The 18,157-nt window shown below is 40.6% G+C and overlaps 1 protein-coding gene across 2 annotated transcripts in view; it reads right to left on the bottom strand.

Moving 5' to 3' along the window:
* ESR1 (estrogen receptor 1) overlaps nucleotides 1-18,157 on the bottom strand; it is a 276,934-nt gene that overhangs the window by 39,589 nt on the left and 219,188 nt on the right. For both annotated transcript variants that reach the window (XM_055311110.1, XM_055311109.1), the window contains exon 7: nucleotides 847-980. In XM_055311110.1, the coding sequence (XP_055167085.1) occupies nucleotides 847-980 (134 nt within the window). The remainder of the gene's footprint in view (nucleotides 1-846; nucleotides 981-18,157) is intronic.

Genomic DNA, 18,157 nt, shown 5'->3' with positions numbered 1-18,157 from the left:
GTAAAGGTCCAGGCTACAGGCGTCTATTGTGTGGCTGGCACCCTGTTGTTGAACTTCAGGTCCCACAGACTGGAGACCTAGTGCTCAGATCCAAATACCGAGGGCCAGGAGGAACACGGCGGTGCTAATTCAGGCTGAGCCATGGTTTCCATCTGGGTGACCTAGAGAAACTCTACACAATAGCCGACCTTACTGCAAACAAAATAAAACAAACCCCTAAGCAGATGCCATGCTCAGCTAAGCTTTCTCAAATGAATCAATAGGAGGGCGCAGTTGAATTAGTCATCAGAGACCTAATGAAAACTTCTTTTTCAGCTGGGCCTACACTCTATGTGTCTCAATTTTAGGATCAGGTGTTTCTATCTCTGAGCCAATTATATTTGTCACCTAATCCATTTTGACCAGAGACATGGTCAGTCTCAAGCCTTTTTATTTATGATCTGGAGCTTGATATTATTGGTCACTTGCTCTACTTACTTTCTGATATCTACAACTATCAAAAGATATATGCCTATACACCTGTACCACTTTAGTAAAACTATGCAGCTCAAAATAAATAAATCAAATAAAACATCCCAAATATCTATAAAGGGATGCAAATATTTCAACAAAAAAGCCATTTGACTCAGTGTCCAATTTTTGTTCTTCATTTATCATATCTGACCACTGTAGGTTCTACCTCGATAAGCCATCTACAATGACAATAGGCTAATTTTAAATGTGCATCAGTTGTTTCTTTCAATTTATGATTATGCCCTTGTAATAGCTTGTATGTATCTGGCTGAAATACAAATAAATCTTTCTTCCAGAAACCCATCATTAAATTCCTCCATGTTATCAACTCACCAGAATTAAGCAAAATGATGGATTTGAGGCACACAAACTCCTCGCCCTGGAGATTCATCATACGAAATCGAGATGACGTAGCCAGCAACATGTCAAAGATCTCCACCATGCCCTCTACACATTTTCCCTGGTTCCTATGAAAACATAGAAGATAAAAAGAAAAAAAAAACAGTATTAAAGCACAGAAAAGTTGGGGTGCCTGGGTGGCTTAGTTGGTTGAGTGTCCAACTCCAGATTTTGGCTCAGGTCATGATCTCAGGGTCCTGGGAGGGAGCTCCAAGTCAGGCTCTGCACTCAGCAGGCTGTCTGAAATTCTCTCTTTCCCTCTGCCCCTCTCCCTGCTCTCTCTCTCTCTCTCTCTCTCTCTCTCAAATAAATGAATCTTTTAAAAAAAATAAAGAACAGAAAGGTTCCAGACCCTGATAATGTTCACATTCATAAAAATCTACTGGCTCCTAATCTGTAACAAAAAAACTGCAGCCCACTTTTTTCATGGAACATGAACATTCATTTGGATTCTGGAAGGCAAAGCGAAACAAAAAAAAAAGTTTTTCCATCAATAAAACATTTCATTTCAAATTCTTAGAAGAGACATATTGTCCAATTCCTAAATCTGCCATGTTAAATACCTAGTTCTTCAAAGTGAACACAGGCAGTAATTTTTCTGACATCAGTCCTTAGCAACTTTTTTCTAGATAGGTCCTCTGAGGCAAGGGAAACAAAAGCAAAAATAAACTATTGGAACTACATCAAAATAAAAAGCTTCTGCACAATGAAGGAAATGATCAACAAAACTAAGACAACCTACTGAATGGGGGAAGATATTTGCAAATGACATATCCAATAAAAGGTTAGTATTCAAAATATATAAAGAACTTATCAAACTCAACAACCAAAAAACAAATAACCCAATTAAAAAATGGGTAGAAGACACGAGCAGATGTTTCTCCAAAGAAGTCATATAGCCAGCCAACAGACACATGAAAAGATGCTCAACATCACAGATCATCAAGGAAATGCAAATCAAAACCATAATGAGATATTACTTCATCCCTGTTGGAATGGCTAAAATCAACAACACAACAAAAGGTGTTGGCAAGGATATGGAGTAAAAGGAACACTTGTGAACTCTTGGTGGGGGTATAAGCTGGTGCAGCCACTGTGGAAATAATATGGAGGTTCTTCAAAAAGTTAAAAATAGAACTACCCTATGTACCAGTAATTGCACTACTGGGTATTTACCCAAAGAAGTAAAAAACACATATTCAAAGGGATACGTGCACCCCTATATTTAGAGCAGCATTTTTTGTAATAGCCAAGATATGGAAGGATCCTAAGTGTCCTCCATTGATCGATGAATGGATAAAGAAGATGTGGTACAGTTATACAATGGAGTATTATTCAGCCATAAAGAGAATGGAATTTAGTCATCTGCAACAACATGGATAGAGCTAAAGAATGTAATGCTAAATGTCTTTCTCAGCCAGAGAAAGACAAATACCATATGATTCCATTAATACATTAAGAAAAAAAAACAAATGAGCAAAGGGGAAAAAAGAGAGACAAACCAAGAAACAGACACTTGACTACTGAGAACAAATATGGCTTCCAGCAGAGAGGTGGTTGGTGGATTGGGGGAAACTGGTGACGGGAATTAAGGAGGGCACTTGATGTGATGAGCACCGGGTGGTGTATGGAATTGTTGAATCACTATCTTGTACACCTGAAACTAATATAACACTATGCTAAGTGGAATTAAAATAAGAACTTTAAAAAAATATAGAGTTCTTCAACCTAATAAAAATGATTAAGATTCAGATAAATGATCATTCTAAGTGTGTGTTATTCTGCTACTATATTCTAGGCACTGTGGTAGTTATGGGAATAAAAACAGAGCCTCTACTCTAAATATGCTCAAAACCTTGAAATAATATAATCAGGTCCAACAGACTTTATAAAGTGCTTTTGAAATACAGGAGGAACTCTAGCAAGGGACGGTGGCTGGGCTGGAGCCATTTACCCTGCCAAAGATGACAGGTAAGGATTTGCCTAGTAGGTGGCATTTGAGTTGACAGTTGAAGAAATGCAGGTTTTCATGGAGCAGGAGTGTGAAAGCATCACTGGAAGAGGGTCTTAAACACGGGAAGGAAGAGCAGAGTGAAGGAACATGGAGCAGTGTGCTAGATGTACGAAAGAGATAAGAGATTAATCTGGGAAAGGAAGAAAAGGTTAGGTGATAAAGGATGTCCTACATTATAAAAAATTTGGCCTTTTTCCCTGTGCAACAGCGCCCTGGCATCAAGAATTTAACATTAGTAGTTGCAACTACTAAATAAGCAAACCCGAAGGTTCATAATATGTAATATCCAAAAAAGAAATATTGGCATCTTTTCCATAGGGTTGTTGCAGAAGTTAAATGGGATAATACATGTGAAAGAAATTCATTGATCTTTCTGTTCACAAGCTGAATTGGGGGCATGTTGTCTTCGGGGGGGGGGAAGAAGAATTTAAAATATCCTATGTATGTGCAAACATATATTTGTGAAAAATATAATAATTTAAAACATGAACAGTAAGCACATTGTCCAGGATTTTGTTTTATTTTTAATTAATGTATTTTGGAGTTCTTCATCAGCTGTTTTTAACAGCTGCATAACTTTCCAACAGTATAAGTTTTGCACTGAACAAATTGCTAAAATTTTTTTAACCACTTCTTTTTCAGCTGACACTTTGTTTGACTTCAAGTATTTGCTGTTACAAATATTTCATGCAATAACTATTCTTATGTTTAGGTCTTTATATAGATAGCTATAAAAAATTTCTAGAGGTAGAATTGCTAGATCAGAGGACTTATGCATTTTTAATATTGATAAATACTTCAAATACTGCTTCCAAAGAGCTTGTACTAATAGGCTTTTGGTAGAAGAATATATTGGTATAAGCTCTTTCTCTAAGAGACCTGTTCTTATCCTTTGCTGTTGGGTTATTAGCATTTTCACATTGATTCTTAACTGCTTTTTATATATTGTAGTAGTTAGCCCTTTGATCTATATACTTTCAATGCTTTTCTACTGGTTTGTCATGTTTTTCTTTTTTTTGTGGTGTTTTCTTCTACAAAATATTTAATTATTACATTATAGATTGGCCAACTGTGTTGTTTAGAATAGTATATCTTACTTGAAAAGGTCATTTCCCTTCCAGTAACACACATAAAATCATCTTATGTTTCCCTCTGGTATAGTTCCATGATTTTATGCTTAAATCTTTCATCTTCTGAGATTAATTTTTCTAACAACTGTATTGAAACATAGTCACATATCATATCATTCACTCATTTCGAGTGGACAAGTCAACGGATTTTAGTATATTCCCAAAGCTGTGCACCCACTGTTCAGGATTTATTCTGTGTGAATGACATGTGGGATAGAACTCAGCATTAGTATTTGTCCCAAGCAGCTAGGTCATTTTAACACCACTTGTGGAGTAAACCATCTTTTCCACTCTGATTTGAAATATGCTACAATTGCCCTCTAAGGTAATATTATTTTTGTCATTGTCCAAATGAGGGTATTAGGACCCAAAACTGAAAAGTCAAACCATATTACCTACTTCCCAGGAAAGAATTCCAACAAGATTTTATTTTTTTTCCCTTCTTGCCCTATTTTAATTCATGTCCATTATATACCAAGCTTTGGGCTAGACATTAGGGTACAGAGAAGAAAGACACGAGCTTTGTTCATAAAGAGATCCAAAACAGAGGCAAGACAGACACAGAGAAAAGGGCAGGTGGAAGGCTATGAGCTACATTCCTCCAGAAAAGGTATAGAAAGCCTTACAACTAATGTCAGCCTCTCCACATCTGACCCACATCAATACTGAAGCAATTGCCATAGTCTTGTCAGATAAAGGTAAATGAGGTTTTATGTAAAGTGTTTAGAATGATACGCAGTACACCGTAGCAGCTATATATAACAATTACTATGAGATAGGTGGGTAAATAGAGACATAGATGTTCAGGGAGAGGTTGGCCTTTTTCTCTAAAGTATCCAGAAAACAACTACCACAGAGCCCTCTGCTTCGACTGTGGCACCCAGGCTCACGGAAGCTCTATGGAAGTGGAGGGGAATCTTTACAAGCTACATTGCCCAACAAGGGGATGAGACGGTGGTCACGCCGAAGGGTGACTTGGCCATAAGCAGGGACAGCCCACTACAAGGGAGTGTTTCTTGTCCTGAACTCAAATTTTTTTTTAAAGGAGCACATTTTCTTTCTAGTGAAAAAATAAACAAGGATAGGGGAAAATGTTTGGAGGAGGAAGCTTTAAAAATAACAACCCATAGCCAAAATAGAGAAATGTTCCTTTCTCAGTAGAAAGTCTCTGTTTACGTAACAGACTGCAGGCCGGCAGGGGAGGAAATCTCAGTGTGGGAGGGAGCCTGTGTTCACCTGCTGTGAGCAAAAGTTCAACTCAGAAACCAAGAAAGTGGAGCCTTAACAATTCTCCTTTCTGCTCGCACCTTCTCAGCAGTCCCCACATTTTCCCATGAGAAGTGTATCCCTCTCAGCTTCTTCTCCCTGGACGTAGGACATCTGTGTTGTTTCGTATCAGCAGTTGTCACCCAAGCACGAGACACACGTGCTCCTCAGCACCCAGACAAATACCATATGATTCCATTAATACATTAAGAAAAAAACAAATGAGCAAAGGGGAAAGAGCTGGAGCCCCAGCAAGGGTGCCCAGCCAGAGCTCTCAACTCATGGTGTGGGAGTAGGAGTGTCCGTGAGTGTGTGTGTGAGTGTGTGTGTGAGTGGGAGTGTGTGAGGGTGTGTGAATGTGCATGACCGTGTGAGGGTGACTGTACGAGAGTGCTACGAGTGGGAGTATGTGAGAATGTGTGAGGGTATGTGTGAGTGTGTGTGAGTGGAAGTCTGTGAGGGTGTGTGTGAGTGGGAGTGTGTGAAGGTGAATGTGTATGCATGTGTGCACGTACATGAGTGTGTGAGGGTGCGTATGTATGAGCATGTGCATGTGCATGGTGTGTGAGGGTGAGTGTGTGCATGTGCGTGTGTGAGTGTCTATGAGTCTGTGCATGAGTGTGTGAGGGTGAGTGTCTATGAGTGTTGCGTGAGTGCATATGAGTGTGTGCATGTGCATGAGTGTGAGGGTGAGTGTGTGGGTGTGTCCCTTTAGAGGAGGAGAAGGGAGCAGACATTAAATATAAATCATTGAGACATTATGATAAGAAGATCCTGGGGCTTACCTCCCGTGCAAACAAGTGCTTCTCAACTTTGAGGGCCCCTGGGGGACATTCATTCCAGTGAAGTTGCAATAGTCTAAGCAGTGCTGTGAGAGTCTTGAAGAACTTCACACTGATGTCTCTATAAGACTAAACTCACTGTCCTTTCAATGGGAAAAACTCACTTGTTCTAAACACTTCAGCCAATCCACTATTTGTGTAATAAATTAAAAATATGTGCTTTGAGGGGCCTGGATGACTCAGTCGGTGAAGAGTCTGACTCTTGGTTTCGGCTCAGGTAGTGATCAGGGTTGTGAGATGGAGCCCCTGAGTCCCACTCTACGCTGGGTGTGGAACCCGCTTAAGATTATCTCTCCCTCTCCCCTCCGTCTCAAAATAGAAAATAAAGTAAAATGAAATGAAATGAAAAAATAAAATAAAATAAAAATAAAAATATGTGACTCTGAAGATGTTTCTGGTAAATCACTAGAAAGTTGCTCTCTTGGAAATAACTGCCTGGTTGTGTGGCATGTGTGGGTTTCCCACCAGTGTTGTTCACATAGGTGAAAAGGCTGGCGATGTGAGCTAGTGAATGGATAATGTGTCACCCTCAGATCAGGTACAAACCTATGTGGACTCCAAAGGGTAGACAGACACTTGTCACCTGCCTAACACAAAGGACCCTTTACTGTCCACTAAAGTCATTAACACGCTGGGGTCAGGGCTTAATTTTCAAAGTCCTGCTGAAATATTCTCTACTAACCTCAAGAAGCCAATCAGCCTAGAGCATTTAACTGCATTTCAGAGGGGATGCATAAATCAACAGCACCAGAAATGGGTGATTACTAAGAATCTGGAAGTAAAGTTATCAAAATAAGACAAAATTAGGCTAAATCCATGAGGTGCTCCTGAGGTATAGAAACACGTAGGGTATAAAGACCGAAATTTATTTTTAAAGGAAGCATAGTCACAGACCAGAAGCAGTTTACCAAGCAGACCAGCCATGCCCCCCATCGTGAGATGTGACAGCTTGTGACAATGAGCTCCTCTACCCACTGCATCGGTCCTCGTTCAGAGCACCTCAGAGTCCCCACATGAAGAAACCTTGTTCTGCTCCTTGCCCTCTTCATATACAGTCCACTTGCACTTAAGTAGTGGGAGAAGGAAGAGAACTTGAAAGAACACTTGCTCATGGCATGTTCTGGAAGTGTCTTCTCTGTAGAAATGAAAGCTTTTAGGTACTTAGTCCTTCACATGGGAGATAAAGGGTCCTAATGTTGGTAGGCAGATCAAACCTTCACTCGTACATCTTCAAAAATAATCTTACAAAATGTAGTTACCCCATCACCTCTCTGGATGAAAAGACATTGACAGATGGAAACAGAAAACCCAGGAGAGCAATGTAAGACATTCAATTTAGTTGTCCTGCAAAGAAAGTGCAATTAGGGGTAGAAAAAGACTATAAATTAAGATGCTGTTTAAAATCAACAGCGGCAGGTTTGGTTGTATTTAAAGAGTTTCTGTATCTTTGATGCTACAAAAGCTCCTAATACATGCTCTGAAATGCTGTGACTCCATAAATATTTGTATGATCAAGAGGTTTACATATACAGCTCATTGGCATGTGGAACAAAATGCCAAAAGTGGCAAATTATAAGCAATACATCTTGAAAGATGTAAAATTTGAATGGCTGTATCTCAAAGCTAATGAAAGTGGTTAAGATTTTGGTGTCTGACTGCCTGGGTTCAAATCCTGGTGCATCTAGTTATCAATTGTGTGACCTTGAACCAATTACTTAAACTGTGTGCCTGAGTGAGTGTATAGAGAGAATCACCCACTGTGGACTGTAAATTGAATAAGAAATAATTAATCCATTGGGATGTAACAGCTGTTTGAGCCAGCCATTTGCCTACGTGGATCAACAAAGAAACCATACTGGAAGTGGGTCTGTGCCATAAAAACTATTTGCTCCCCAGTGCCAAATAGCAAGAAACAGATAGAGCAAGCCAGAGGACTCTGTCACAACATTATCTGGTAATGGCAAAAATATCTGACTAAATTGTGCTCTGAAATAACTTGGAAGGCAGACCACGTACCTGGGGAAGTGGATGGAGAGAGTCAGAGTGACGGTGTGTGGACTCGACAACTGCCTTAGTAAGTGTTACAAAGAGGTGAGCTCAGGCAAAGATTGAATGATCCTTAGGTGCCACCTAAGTGCATGAGGAAATATCTAGAAGGTTTCTCAGGTTACAAAGTAACTCAGTGTTCAGAGCACTTCAGGTGGGTAAGGGGGACACTTACAGGCTGTTGCCTCCCATCCAAACACACTGTTTTAAAAAAGCCTCAAGTAGTCACCAGTAAAACTAGAGGGAGGGGCCAAAGGAGAAAGAAGCAAATAGGAGCAGCAGTCTTGAGGACGGAGACTGGGAAAGCACTTCGGTTGCAGTTACAAGCAAATAGAACCGACGAGCAAATAGAATAGAAGCCCACTTTTTTTTTTTTTTTTTTTGAGACAGTTGTACTGCCAAAAAAAATCACAAGCCTGAACTAAAAAACAAAAGCCTTGGAACCTGCGTGGCTCAGTTGGTTAAGCTTCTGGCTCTTGATTTCAGCTCAGGTCAATGATCTCAGGGTTAGGAGATCAAGCCCTACGTCAGGCACCATGCTCAGTGCAGAGTCACTTGAGATTCTCGCTCTCTCTCCCGCAGCCCCTCCCCACTCCTCTCCACCTCTTCCCCCTCTAAAAAGCCTCTGAGTCTCCCGCCTCCAATCCTAACATTTCAGTTCAGAAATTCAAGAGTAATTTCTTTTTTTTCTTTTTTTTTAATTTTAAAAATATTTATTTATCTGAGAGAGAGTGTGAGACAGCACAAGTTGGGGGGAGAGGGAGCCCAACATGGGGCTCAATTTCAGGATCTTGGGATCATGACCTGAGCCAAAGGCAGATGCTCAACCAAATGAGCCACCCAGGTGCTCCAAGTTCTTTCTTTCTTCATTACTGCCCAATGTAGGCATCTTTGTGGTAAGGTGACTTTCTGATTCAGGGGCCCAGGATCCTTTTGGACTCTGATTCTGCCCTGGTTAGGTCCCTGAAATGTTCTTTTTGTGACAAGTTGTTGGGGAAAGGGCTGAGGCAAGCACAGGATGTGCACTAGCAGGAAGCGCTGAGAACACTGGTTAGCTCACCTGAAGGACCAGCTTCTCACCACTCACTTCAGATATGGCCAAGAAGAATAATGGAAAGAAAGAGCCTCCCAGAGGGTGAAGCCAGACTACACGGAGAACAGTGGAAAACTTCTTTTTTCTAGAGAACAGATTCAGGGGCTAATCAAAGAACTTTCAGGCTCCTCCCCATAGAAGCCTCTTCTTTATGCCCAATAGAACATCACAACTTCTGCACAAGAGTGACACTGACTATTCCCTCCTCCCTTTTTTTTCTCAGGGGGAGTTTTTACTGCAGTTTTTAGCCTTTATCCCAATACCAGATATTAAGTGTGTTTGTGGGGTGAGGCTGTCAAACCAGGAGGAGTCACATCCATGCTCGATGGAGTGGACTTCATGTCAGTGAGAAATCTTTCAATGAATGGCCTTGGATCTGGGCACAGTCATGGCTAGAGCTTTGCCCTGTTTCCCTAGGGGAGAAGCAATGTGTGTTCCGTGTGTGGGAGGAATGGCTATTTGGTAACCAGAAGTAAAGACTGACAAAGACTGCTATATTGCTATATTCACCAAGACACATTTCCTTTTTCTCCTGTATTTCCTCCTAAACACATCTCCCAGCATCCCTTGCAGTTAAGAGTGGCCATGTGGCTAGATTTTGCCCAGTGAAAAGTGAGTGGAAGTGACTGACATCACTTTTGTGGTGAAATAGGAAAGAATCCGGTGTGCCTTTCCCAGTCCTCTTCCTCATCTACTTCCCAGATGAAGAGCATTTCCAGGACTTAGTAGAAGGCAGAACCAAATGTTAGAAGGATCTTGGTCTCTGAATGAGAAGATAACCCCCCAGGATGCCTATACTGGACAATGACCTGAGTAAGAAATGAATTTTCATGTGTTGACAGCTGAAAATTTATGGATATCTGTGGTAACCACTAGCCTGAACCCCATAACATAAAATAGATGGATGAGTCTGATTACTACCTGCCCCAACTCACTCCTGTCACACTGACACACAGGCACACTTAGGATACAAAGATAAACTTCTGTAAACATGGCTACTGACTGATCACAAGGATATAAGAAATGTATTTTCTGGCAACTTGCTTTATAGATTTTAATCACTTCCAACTGGCATGATTAGGAAAAATGTCAAGGAGTATATGGCATTTGATGTAGGTCTCCATGGATAGATCGAATAGGAGGAAGAACATTCCACGCAGATTAAATGGTATCAGTAAAATTTGATAGGTGGAAGTGATGACGGAATGATGAGGAATCCAGCTGGTAGAGTTTGGTGTTTGTAAGGAGAGAGACTTAGAAAGCGCTTAGTCAGCATGTGGAATGGTTAATAAAAGGCTTAAAAGATACTATGTAAGGAAAGACCATGAAAGCTTATCAGTGGGTGACATGATCAAATAAGTGTTTTGTTATATTTAATTTGGCTTCAGTGTGCAGAGGAGAGTAAGGCAGAGAGGAGAGTCTGGAAAGAGACTGCAGGCGTAAGGAAGGAAGAGAAGGCACAGACTGTGACCACGGTTACGAGGATAAAGAAGGGATATTTTGGAAAAATTCTGCAAAGAAAGAATCAACATATTTGGGTGACTGATCTACAGTGTTGGGCAAAGAAAAGAGTAATTTAAAGGTATCTTTGAAATTGTATGCCAGAATGACTGGAAAGATGATGAAAGAAATAGAAAAATTAGCAGAAATAAAGAAACTCCAAGGATTTGTCATATGCCAGTAGAAGAAAAAAATATTGAATTTAAAATTTCTCAAGACTATCTAAGTAGAGATGACATGCAGAAAACTGAAAATGTATGTCTGGAACCTGGGAAAGAGGCCAGGATTAAATATGTGAATTTGGGCTAGTTTTTTTTCCACTTCTAATAGCGGGCATCTACAAAACAACACATCAAAATGTATCTCACCTTTTAAATGAGTGCCTAGTATTTTACTATATTCATATTAATTTAAGTGCTTCCCTACTGATGGGCATTTATATTGTTCTTCATTTTTAGCTACAATAAACAATGTGCAATTATCATGCTTGCACACATAGGTTCCACACTTGCCAAAGTGTGTAGAAAAAACTCTGATACTTGTAATATCAGAGTCAAGCAGTAAAAAAAATACAATTCTAACAAATATTGCCAAAATGCCTTCCAAAAAAGTTGTGCTAATTTACACTGCCCCAAACAGAGCATGAAAATGTCTGAAAGGGGCAGCCCCAGTGGCTCGGTTTGGTGCCACCTTTGGCCCAGGGTGTGATCCTGGAGACCCGGGATCGAGTCCCACTCGGGCTCCCTGCATGGGGCCTGGTTCTCCCTCTGCCTGTGTCTCTGTCCCTCTCTCTCTCTGTGTCTCTCTCTGTGTGTGTGTGTGTGTGTGTCTCATGAATAAATAAAATCTTTAGGAAAAAAATGTCTGGAAATAGAGATTTTTGAGGTATCTGAATAGAGATGGTTAAAACTGGAAAAGGGGTGGTACCTGGGTGGCTCAGTTAGTTAAGCATCCAACTCTTGATTTCAGCTCACGTCATGATCTCAGGTCCTGGGATTGAGCTTTACATCAGGTTCCATGCTCAGCAGGAAGTCTGCTTATGGATTCTCTCCCTCCCCTTCTGCCCCTTCCCCCCCCCCATCAAATAATAAATAAATCCAAAAATTTTTTTAAAATAATAAAACTGGGAAAGGGAGTGAGCTCATCACAGAAAGGAGAGAGAGAGAGAGAGAGAGAGAGAGAAAATAGACAGACAGCTGGAGAGACAGAAGAAAGAAGCAGAGGTAGGAAATAGGAGTGAAACATCTCTGGCAGGGAACCAAAGTTGAACCAGTCAAAAGAAGTGGGCACAGAAGTGGCAGGACAAGAGAGACTACAATGTTGAAAGTTTCAAGGTGGCCAGGAGAAGGCATGCCATGGGATAGGTGGCAGAGATGGAAGGAGAGAGACATGGAAAATGAAGGAGTGCAGACTTAAGATCATTGCAGGAGAAGGAATGCGTTTTTTTTTTAACTGAAGAAAGAATAAGAGAAGAAATAATGTGAAAACAGAGAAACTCTGCAGTTATGGTTAGAAATAATACTATTTCAAATTGTTTAGTAAATAAGAAGTGATATTAGTTGCAGAAAATAGAGAAGGTAAATTGAGGTTGGACACTTTGGGACATGAGAGGAAAGTGTCAATGCTGTGAGGGCCCTGGGGTTGGGTGAAGCTTAAGAATGCCCTTGGAGTGGCCCCTGGATGGCTCAGACAGTTAAGAGTACAACTCTTGGTTTTGGCTCAGGTCATGAACTCAGGATCGTGAGATCGAGCCCCAAGTTGGGCTCCTCGTTCAGTGCAAAGTCTGCTTGAGGTTTTTTCTCTCTCTCTCCCTCTCCCTCTGTCCCTCCCCCACTTGCTCATGCTCTCTCTCTCTCTTTCTGAATAAACAAAATCTTAAAAAAAATGTCCTTGTGTGAGAAATATCAGAAAGGGAGACAAAACATAAAGACTTCTAACTCTGGGAAATGAACTAGGGGTGGTGGAGGGGGAGGAGGGCGGGGGGTGGGGGTGAATGGGTGACGGGCACTGAGGGGTACACTTGACTGGATGAGCACTGGCTGTTATTCTGTATGTTGGTAAATTGAACACCAATAAAAATTAATTTATAAAATTAAAAAAAAAAAGAACTGAATGAAAATTACAGTAAAAATGTGGCCCCGTGGGGATAAAGTCAGTCATTAAATAGTTGAATTTAACCCTCAAAAAAAAAATGTCCTTGGATTTCTTACCATTGTCCAGTCTTCTCAAGTCCATTTCTTACTGCCTGCCTTGCAATTCATGCTGCAGGTCATGTGCAGATGATCCAAAGCATTTGCTTGTGATAGTTTGATTGTTATCCTCATCTCACCCCTTTTTGTCCTTGGATATCTCTTTCTCATCTTTCAAGGCTCAGATAGGTATCTCCTCTTCTGGGAAGACTTCCCTGACAGCCTACCATTCTTTGCTGTGTTATACACTCTTCCTTTGTGCTCTGAGAGTATCCCTTATATTAGTGACCAGCAGATGCTTAATGTTTAAGACCAGAGGGTAAATATTTTAGATTTTATGGGCAATATAGTCTCTGTTGCATTGACTCAATATTTTTTATGGTGAAAGCAGCCATAGACAATATACAACTAATGAGCAAGACTCTGTCCCAATAAAACTTATTTACAAATAGTAGCAGAGTAGATTTGGCCCATAGGCCATGCTTTGCTCATACCTGCTGTGTACATTGTTCTACATTCAATGAATTTATCGAGTACCAACTACATGCCCATGTTGGGTAGTAAGAACATAATAATGAGCAAGACAGGAATGTGCCTGCCTCAAAAGAACTTATAGTCTACTTGGGAGGCAGACAGTTAAAAAGAAAAAGAAGAAAAAAGGAGCAATTCGATAAAATTTTAATTAGTGGTACAAAGGGAGGAAAAAACTAGGTGCTATGATAGTAAGAAACAGGAAGCCATATGTGGGAGAGGCCACCCTAATAGATCTCAGAGACCTGGAGCTCAGAAAAACCTTTAAGTCTGGAGATTCAGCTCTGGGAGCTGCCACTGGAGGGTGTCTGAGTGGGGAGAGAGAGGAGCAGATGGCATGGTGGGAGGATATTGCCTAAAAGAAAGATGAGGGGTGCCTGGGTGACATAGATGGTTGAATGTCTGCCTTTGGCTTGGGTCATAATCTCTAAGTCCTGGGATAGACCCCTACATCAGCCTCCCTGCTCAAAAAGGAGTCAGCTTCTCCCTCTCCCTCTGTTTCTCCTCTTGTTTGCACTTTTTCTGTCTCTCTCAAATGAATAAAATCTTTAAAAATCTATCTATCTATCTATCTATCTATCTATCTATCATCTATCTATTTACTTATTTATAATAAATAAAAGAAGATGAGTCTGTGCAAGACACATAAGAGGACTAGTGGGGAAGATGAAAAAGAACCAGGGAGGAAGGTGTCAGGAAGTACCGAATAATCTCTGCATAGTAGGTTAGAGAAGTCAAGGAAGATAAGCATGGATTGAGTCCCAATCATGATGGCATCTTGGCTTTTTCTAGCACTGTTGAGTAGCCTGGGGATGAAAGGGAAGCAAGCATATGGTGGATGGGGTTCAAAGCAAGAAGACTGACTCTGGAAGCATGGAGAAAAGTTGAGGGGGCAGAGATTCTGGAGGGTAGTTTTGCAGTTATTCATAATGAGGTTTAGGATAGACCAGGAGGAAAATGAAATCAGAAGACTGTAATAAAAGAATAGGAGGTATTAAGTGTCAAGGATAAAAAATCAGTCCAATAGGAATAAGGGGAGAGGAAGTAGGAGCTACAGAGAATATACTCTGGAAAGGGAGTTTCCAATTTATGATGCTGCTGGTGGTAGAGTTTCCAGGGGGTGGCATCTCCTTAAGTAGAAAAGAAACCAAATAACTGGATTGTAGACCCTTACAAACACTGAGACCAATGCTTCTGTTGTTTAAACAAAGCACAATATTGAGCAGCTGATAAAGAATTGACAAAAGATCCTTTTAAAAAAAATTTCCCAGGGCTCATTTGTTTCAGACTCTTCAAAGACCTTCCAAGTATGAGGTCTTTTCCTTGTATAACTATTCTGAACAAGTGCAATGATCTGAAGGCTACAAGAATAGGGCCCAGCAAACTCACTGGGAGGAGAGCTTTCCTCTCTCATTCCCAGCCTTCCCTTTGTGTACCTGTCAATGTGAACCTTGTGGAGTTGGGCCAAACTTCGTGCTTTATATGTTAGTGAACTTTAACTACCACAGGCTATATGTCAAGGAAATAGAGCTAAAAACATGATAATAACTAGCAAAATATGTCAATCCTCTTAAAAAGGGTACTGTTTAGGTAGAGAATTATGGGAGAAAATGGAATAAAATGACAATCAATAAGGCAAATCTTAGGAACATGGCCAGAAGATCATCCTCTTGGAGTGATTCTGAGAAAGGGAGCTAAAAACCATGTTGTATATGACTCAGAGAAGGATTGAACTTCAAGAGGAAATGAATTTGGGTCCATTTTCTTGAGAAGAGTTGCTATGAGACCGAAAGCCAGGGCTATCTTCACTGAGTGTTTGAAGAATCAATGCACGGAGCAATTTAGCAGCATTCTAGAAATGTAAAGTTCTCAGAAGCCACATTTCAAGTGAAGCAGACCTTGTTGAAGAAGTTAGGAAATGTGACTCTTAAAAGAAAGTTTTTAGCTCTCTGCCTTTCCTAGCTTAAATTCATATTTAGCTTTGTCACTGTTGCTGTTTTCATTTGACACACAACCAAACAACATCAGTGTCCAGTAAATGGACTTCCATTGAAAATGAGGGAAAAGCCAACAAGATCCTTTTAGCATAAAGAGGACATGCTCATTGCAATCAAAGAAAGGGGTAAGTATTTTCCTCACAGTGTCCTCAGGATATTTTTAGCTCAAGGAAAAAGTCATTCTCCTTCACAGTTGCCTTGCTGAGGTATTAACTCGCTGATGATGGAAGTGTAGAAGTGGCTACTAATAGTTACTAAGCTACACACACACACCTAACTCCATACCCAACCCCTTCCAGAATGAAGGCCATATCCATGCCCCCTACCCATGCCCCAACACAGGACTTGGAGGACTCTCATTCCCTCCTCCTCCCTCTTTATGCTAGTCCCTGAGGTGGGCTCCAGCTTTGCAAACATGGTTGGGAGCCTACCTTTAATCCTGGTGACAGGGTACAGATAATTGATATACTTATTATTCACCCAAAAAGATTCAGACCCTCTTTGTTCATAACATTGCAAATGGCTATCATGAAAATTATATAGGAAACCTTAGCTTGACCTATCTGTGAGACATGTCTGGATATTAGCTTCCAACCTTAGTCATCTAATGTCCAATTATCTTTATTAAGCTGTTATCCAGGAGTAAGACTCCGGGCAACTCTTTGCTATTTACTTTTCTCACATCAGGAGGCTGATAGTCAAAAGAGTTTTTAAGCCAAGAGATATTTTCTAATAAATAGAACAAGCCTTAACATGCACTCTTTTCATATACTTTTGGATGCTAAAGTGGCAAGAAAGGAGGTTAGAGTTGGTAATCACAGATGCTTCTGTCAGAATGTGTAAAACACACTTCTGGGTTTGAATGGTTTGTCAAAGGGAGATGGAATTCTGTACTTTTATAGATAATGATCCACTTGAGTTTGCTTGTTCAGCGTGTACAGTTTAAGAGGTAAAGGAGGTCCCCAGGGGGAAAAAATTCTCTTAATGGTTGTGTCTATTCAAATACCCAGCTAAAAGAGATTCAATCAATCTTTTAAGATACCTACATCAAGTATGTAAAACATAAAAAAGGATGCCTCAATTATTCACTTTTCAGTTGGATGTTTTGGAATTATACAAACAAAATGATTGAGTAGTTGTTCTCCACTGTACTTAGAGGATCAGGTCCTGCTACTGGGAGTGACGGAAAACCAACGAACACAGAGGGTGTGCTACGTCTGGATGTGAGAACAGGGTTTCTGTTTTGGATAAGCCATTCATTGTTTCTTCATAGAGAAAATACAATTAACACCTCACATTGTCATCAATCCAATTTTAGTTGTGTACTATTTTTTGAGTCCATTATATACATTATACTCTGTGCTAGACACTAAAAACTCAAAGATCAATTTTATTCATGTATTTTTTTATTCATTCAGTAAATATTTATTGAGTCAGAATCTACCATTGGAGGCCCCACATAGGTGTTGAGGGTATAACAATGAGCAGACCACTGCCCTCTTGTAGTATACAGTCTGGTCAGGTAGACAGATACTGAACACAAACACACATACACAAACAATAAAATAAAGCTATTCATTGTGATAAATGCCAAGAAGGAAGAATATGGGGTCAGATGAGAGAGCTTAACTGGGGAACTATGTGAGATAAGGGGACTGTGGGTGTCAGAAAAGGCCGCTCTGGGGAGGCGACATTTAATCTGGAGCCTGCAGAACTAGCAGTTAGAACAAGAACTGGCAAGAATGTACTAAGGAGAGAGACTTGTGTGTAGATTCTGGAAGCAAGAAAATGCTTGATAAGTTTGAGAAACTAAGAGAATGTCAACATTCTGAAACTCTGGAACTCGGAGGTCCCAGACACAAGTGGTCCTGGATGAGACTGAAGAAGCAGCCATAGAAACAGGGCCTCAGGCTTTGATCAGCAAGGTGGTCTTCATCCCCAGGCCAAGAGAGGCCATGGCACTTTCATGAGAATTCCTGAAAGAATTTAAGAGAAGGGTGACTGAGATTTGTGTTTTCCAAAGATGAGACTCACGGGGGGTGGGGAGGGGAAGGAAATTCCCCCATGTCCCTATAGCAGTAAGAAAATAAAATTCACATTGCTTAACCTGGCCATCCCAATTGCAAAAGTTCTTATGCACGCAAAAACCAAACAAAATACACAAATTACAATCAGTCATGGCCATTGAAGGGCCTAAGAAAACACAATGTTTTTCTTTCTTTATTTTAACAAAAATCTTGGGCAGCCCGGGTGGCTCAGCAGTTTAGCGCCACCTTTGTCCCAGAGCGTGATCCTGGGGATCCGGGATCAAGTTCCACGTCAGGCCCCTTGCATGGAGCCTGCTTCTCCCTCTGCCTGTGTCTCTGCCTCTCTCTCTCTCTCTCTCTCTCTCTCTGTGTGTGTGTGTGTGTGTCTCTCATAAATAAATAAATAAAAACTTAAAAAAAAACATAATATCTTAATCCATTCACCATCCTTCAAGACAAATGACACTATTCAATAGAGAGTGTTGGAATTCCGATAACTAAACCAATGACCTAGAATTCTCACAGGGATCCTAGTCACTCATTCAATCGGGATTTATCAAGCTCTTATTCCATGCCAAGCACTTTGCAAGTTAATCAAAGCCCTCTACTT

The sequence above is a fragment of the Nyctereutes procyonoides genome, unplaced genomic scaffold, assembly GCF_905146905.1.
Source record: "Nyctereutes procyonoides isolate TBG_1078 unplaced genomic scaffold, NYPRO_anot_genome, whole genome shotgun sequence".
NCBI lineage: Eukaryota > Metazoa > Chordata > Mammalia > Carnivora > Canidae > Nyctereutes > Nyctereutes procyonoides.
The sequence above is the reverse complement of the archived record's forward strand: the minus strand, read 5'-3'. Positions and strand labels throughout refer to the sequence as shown.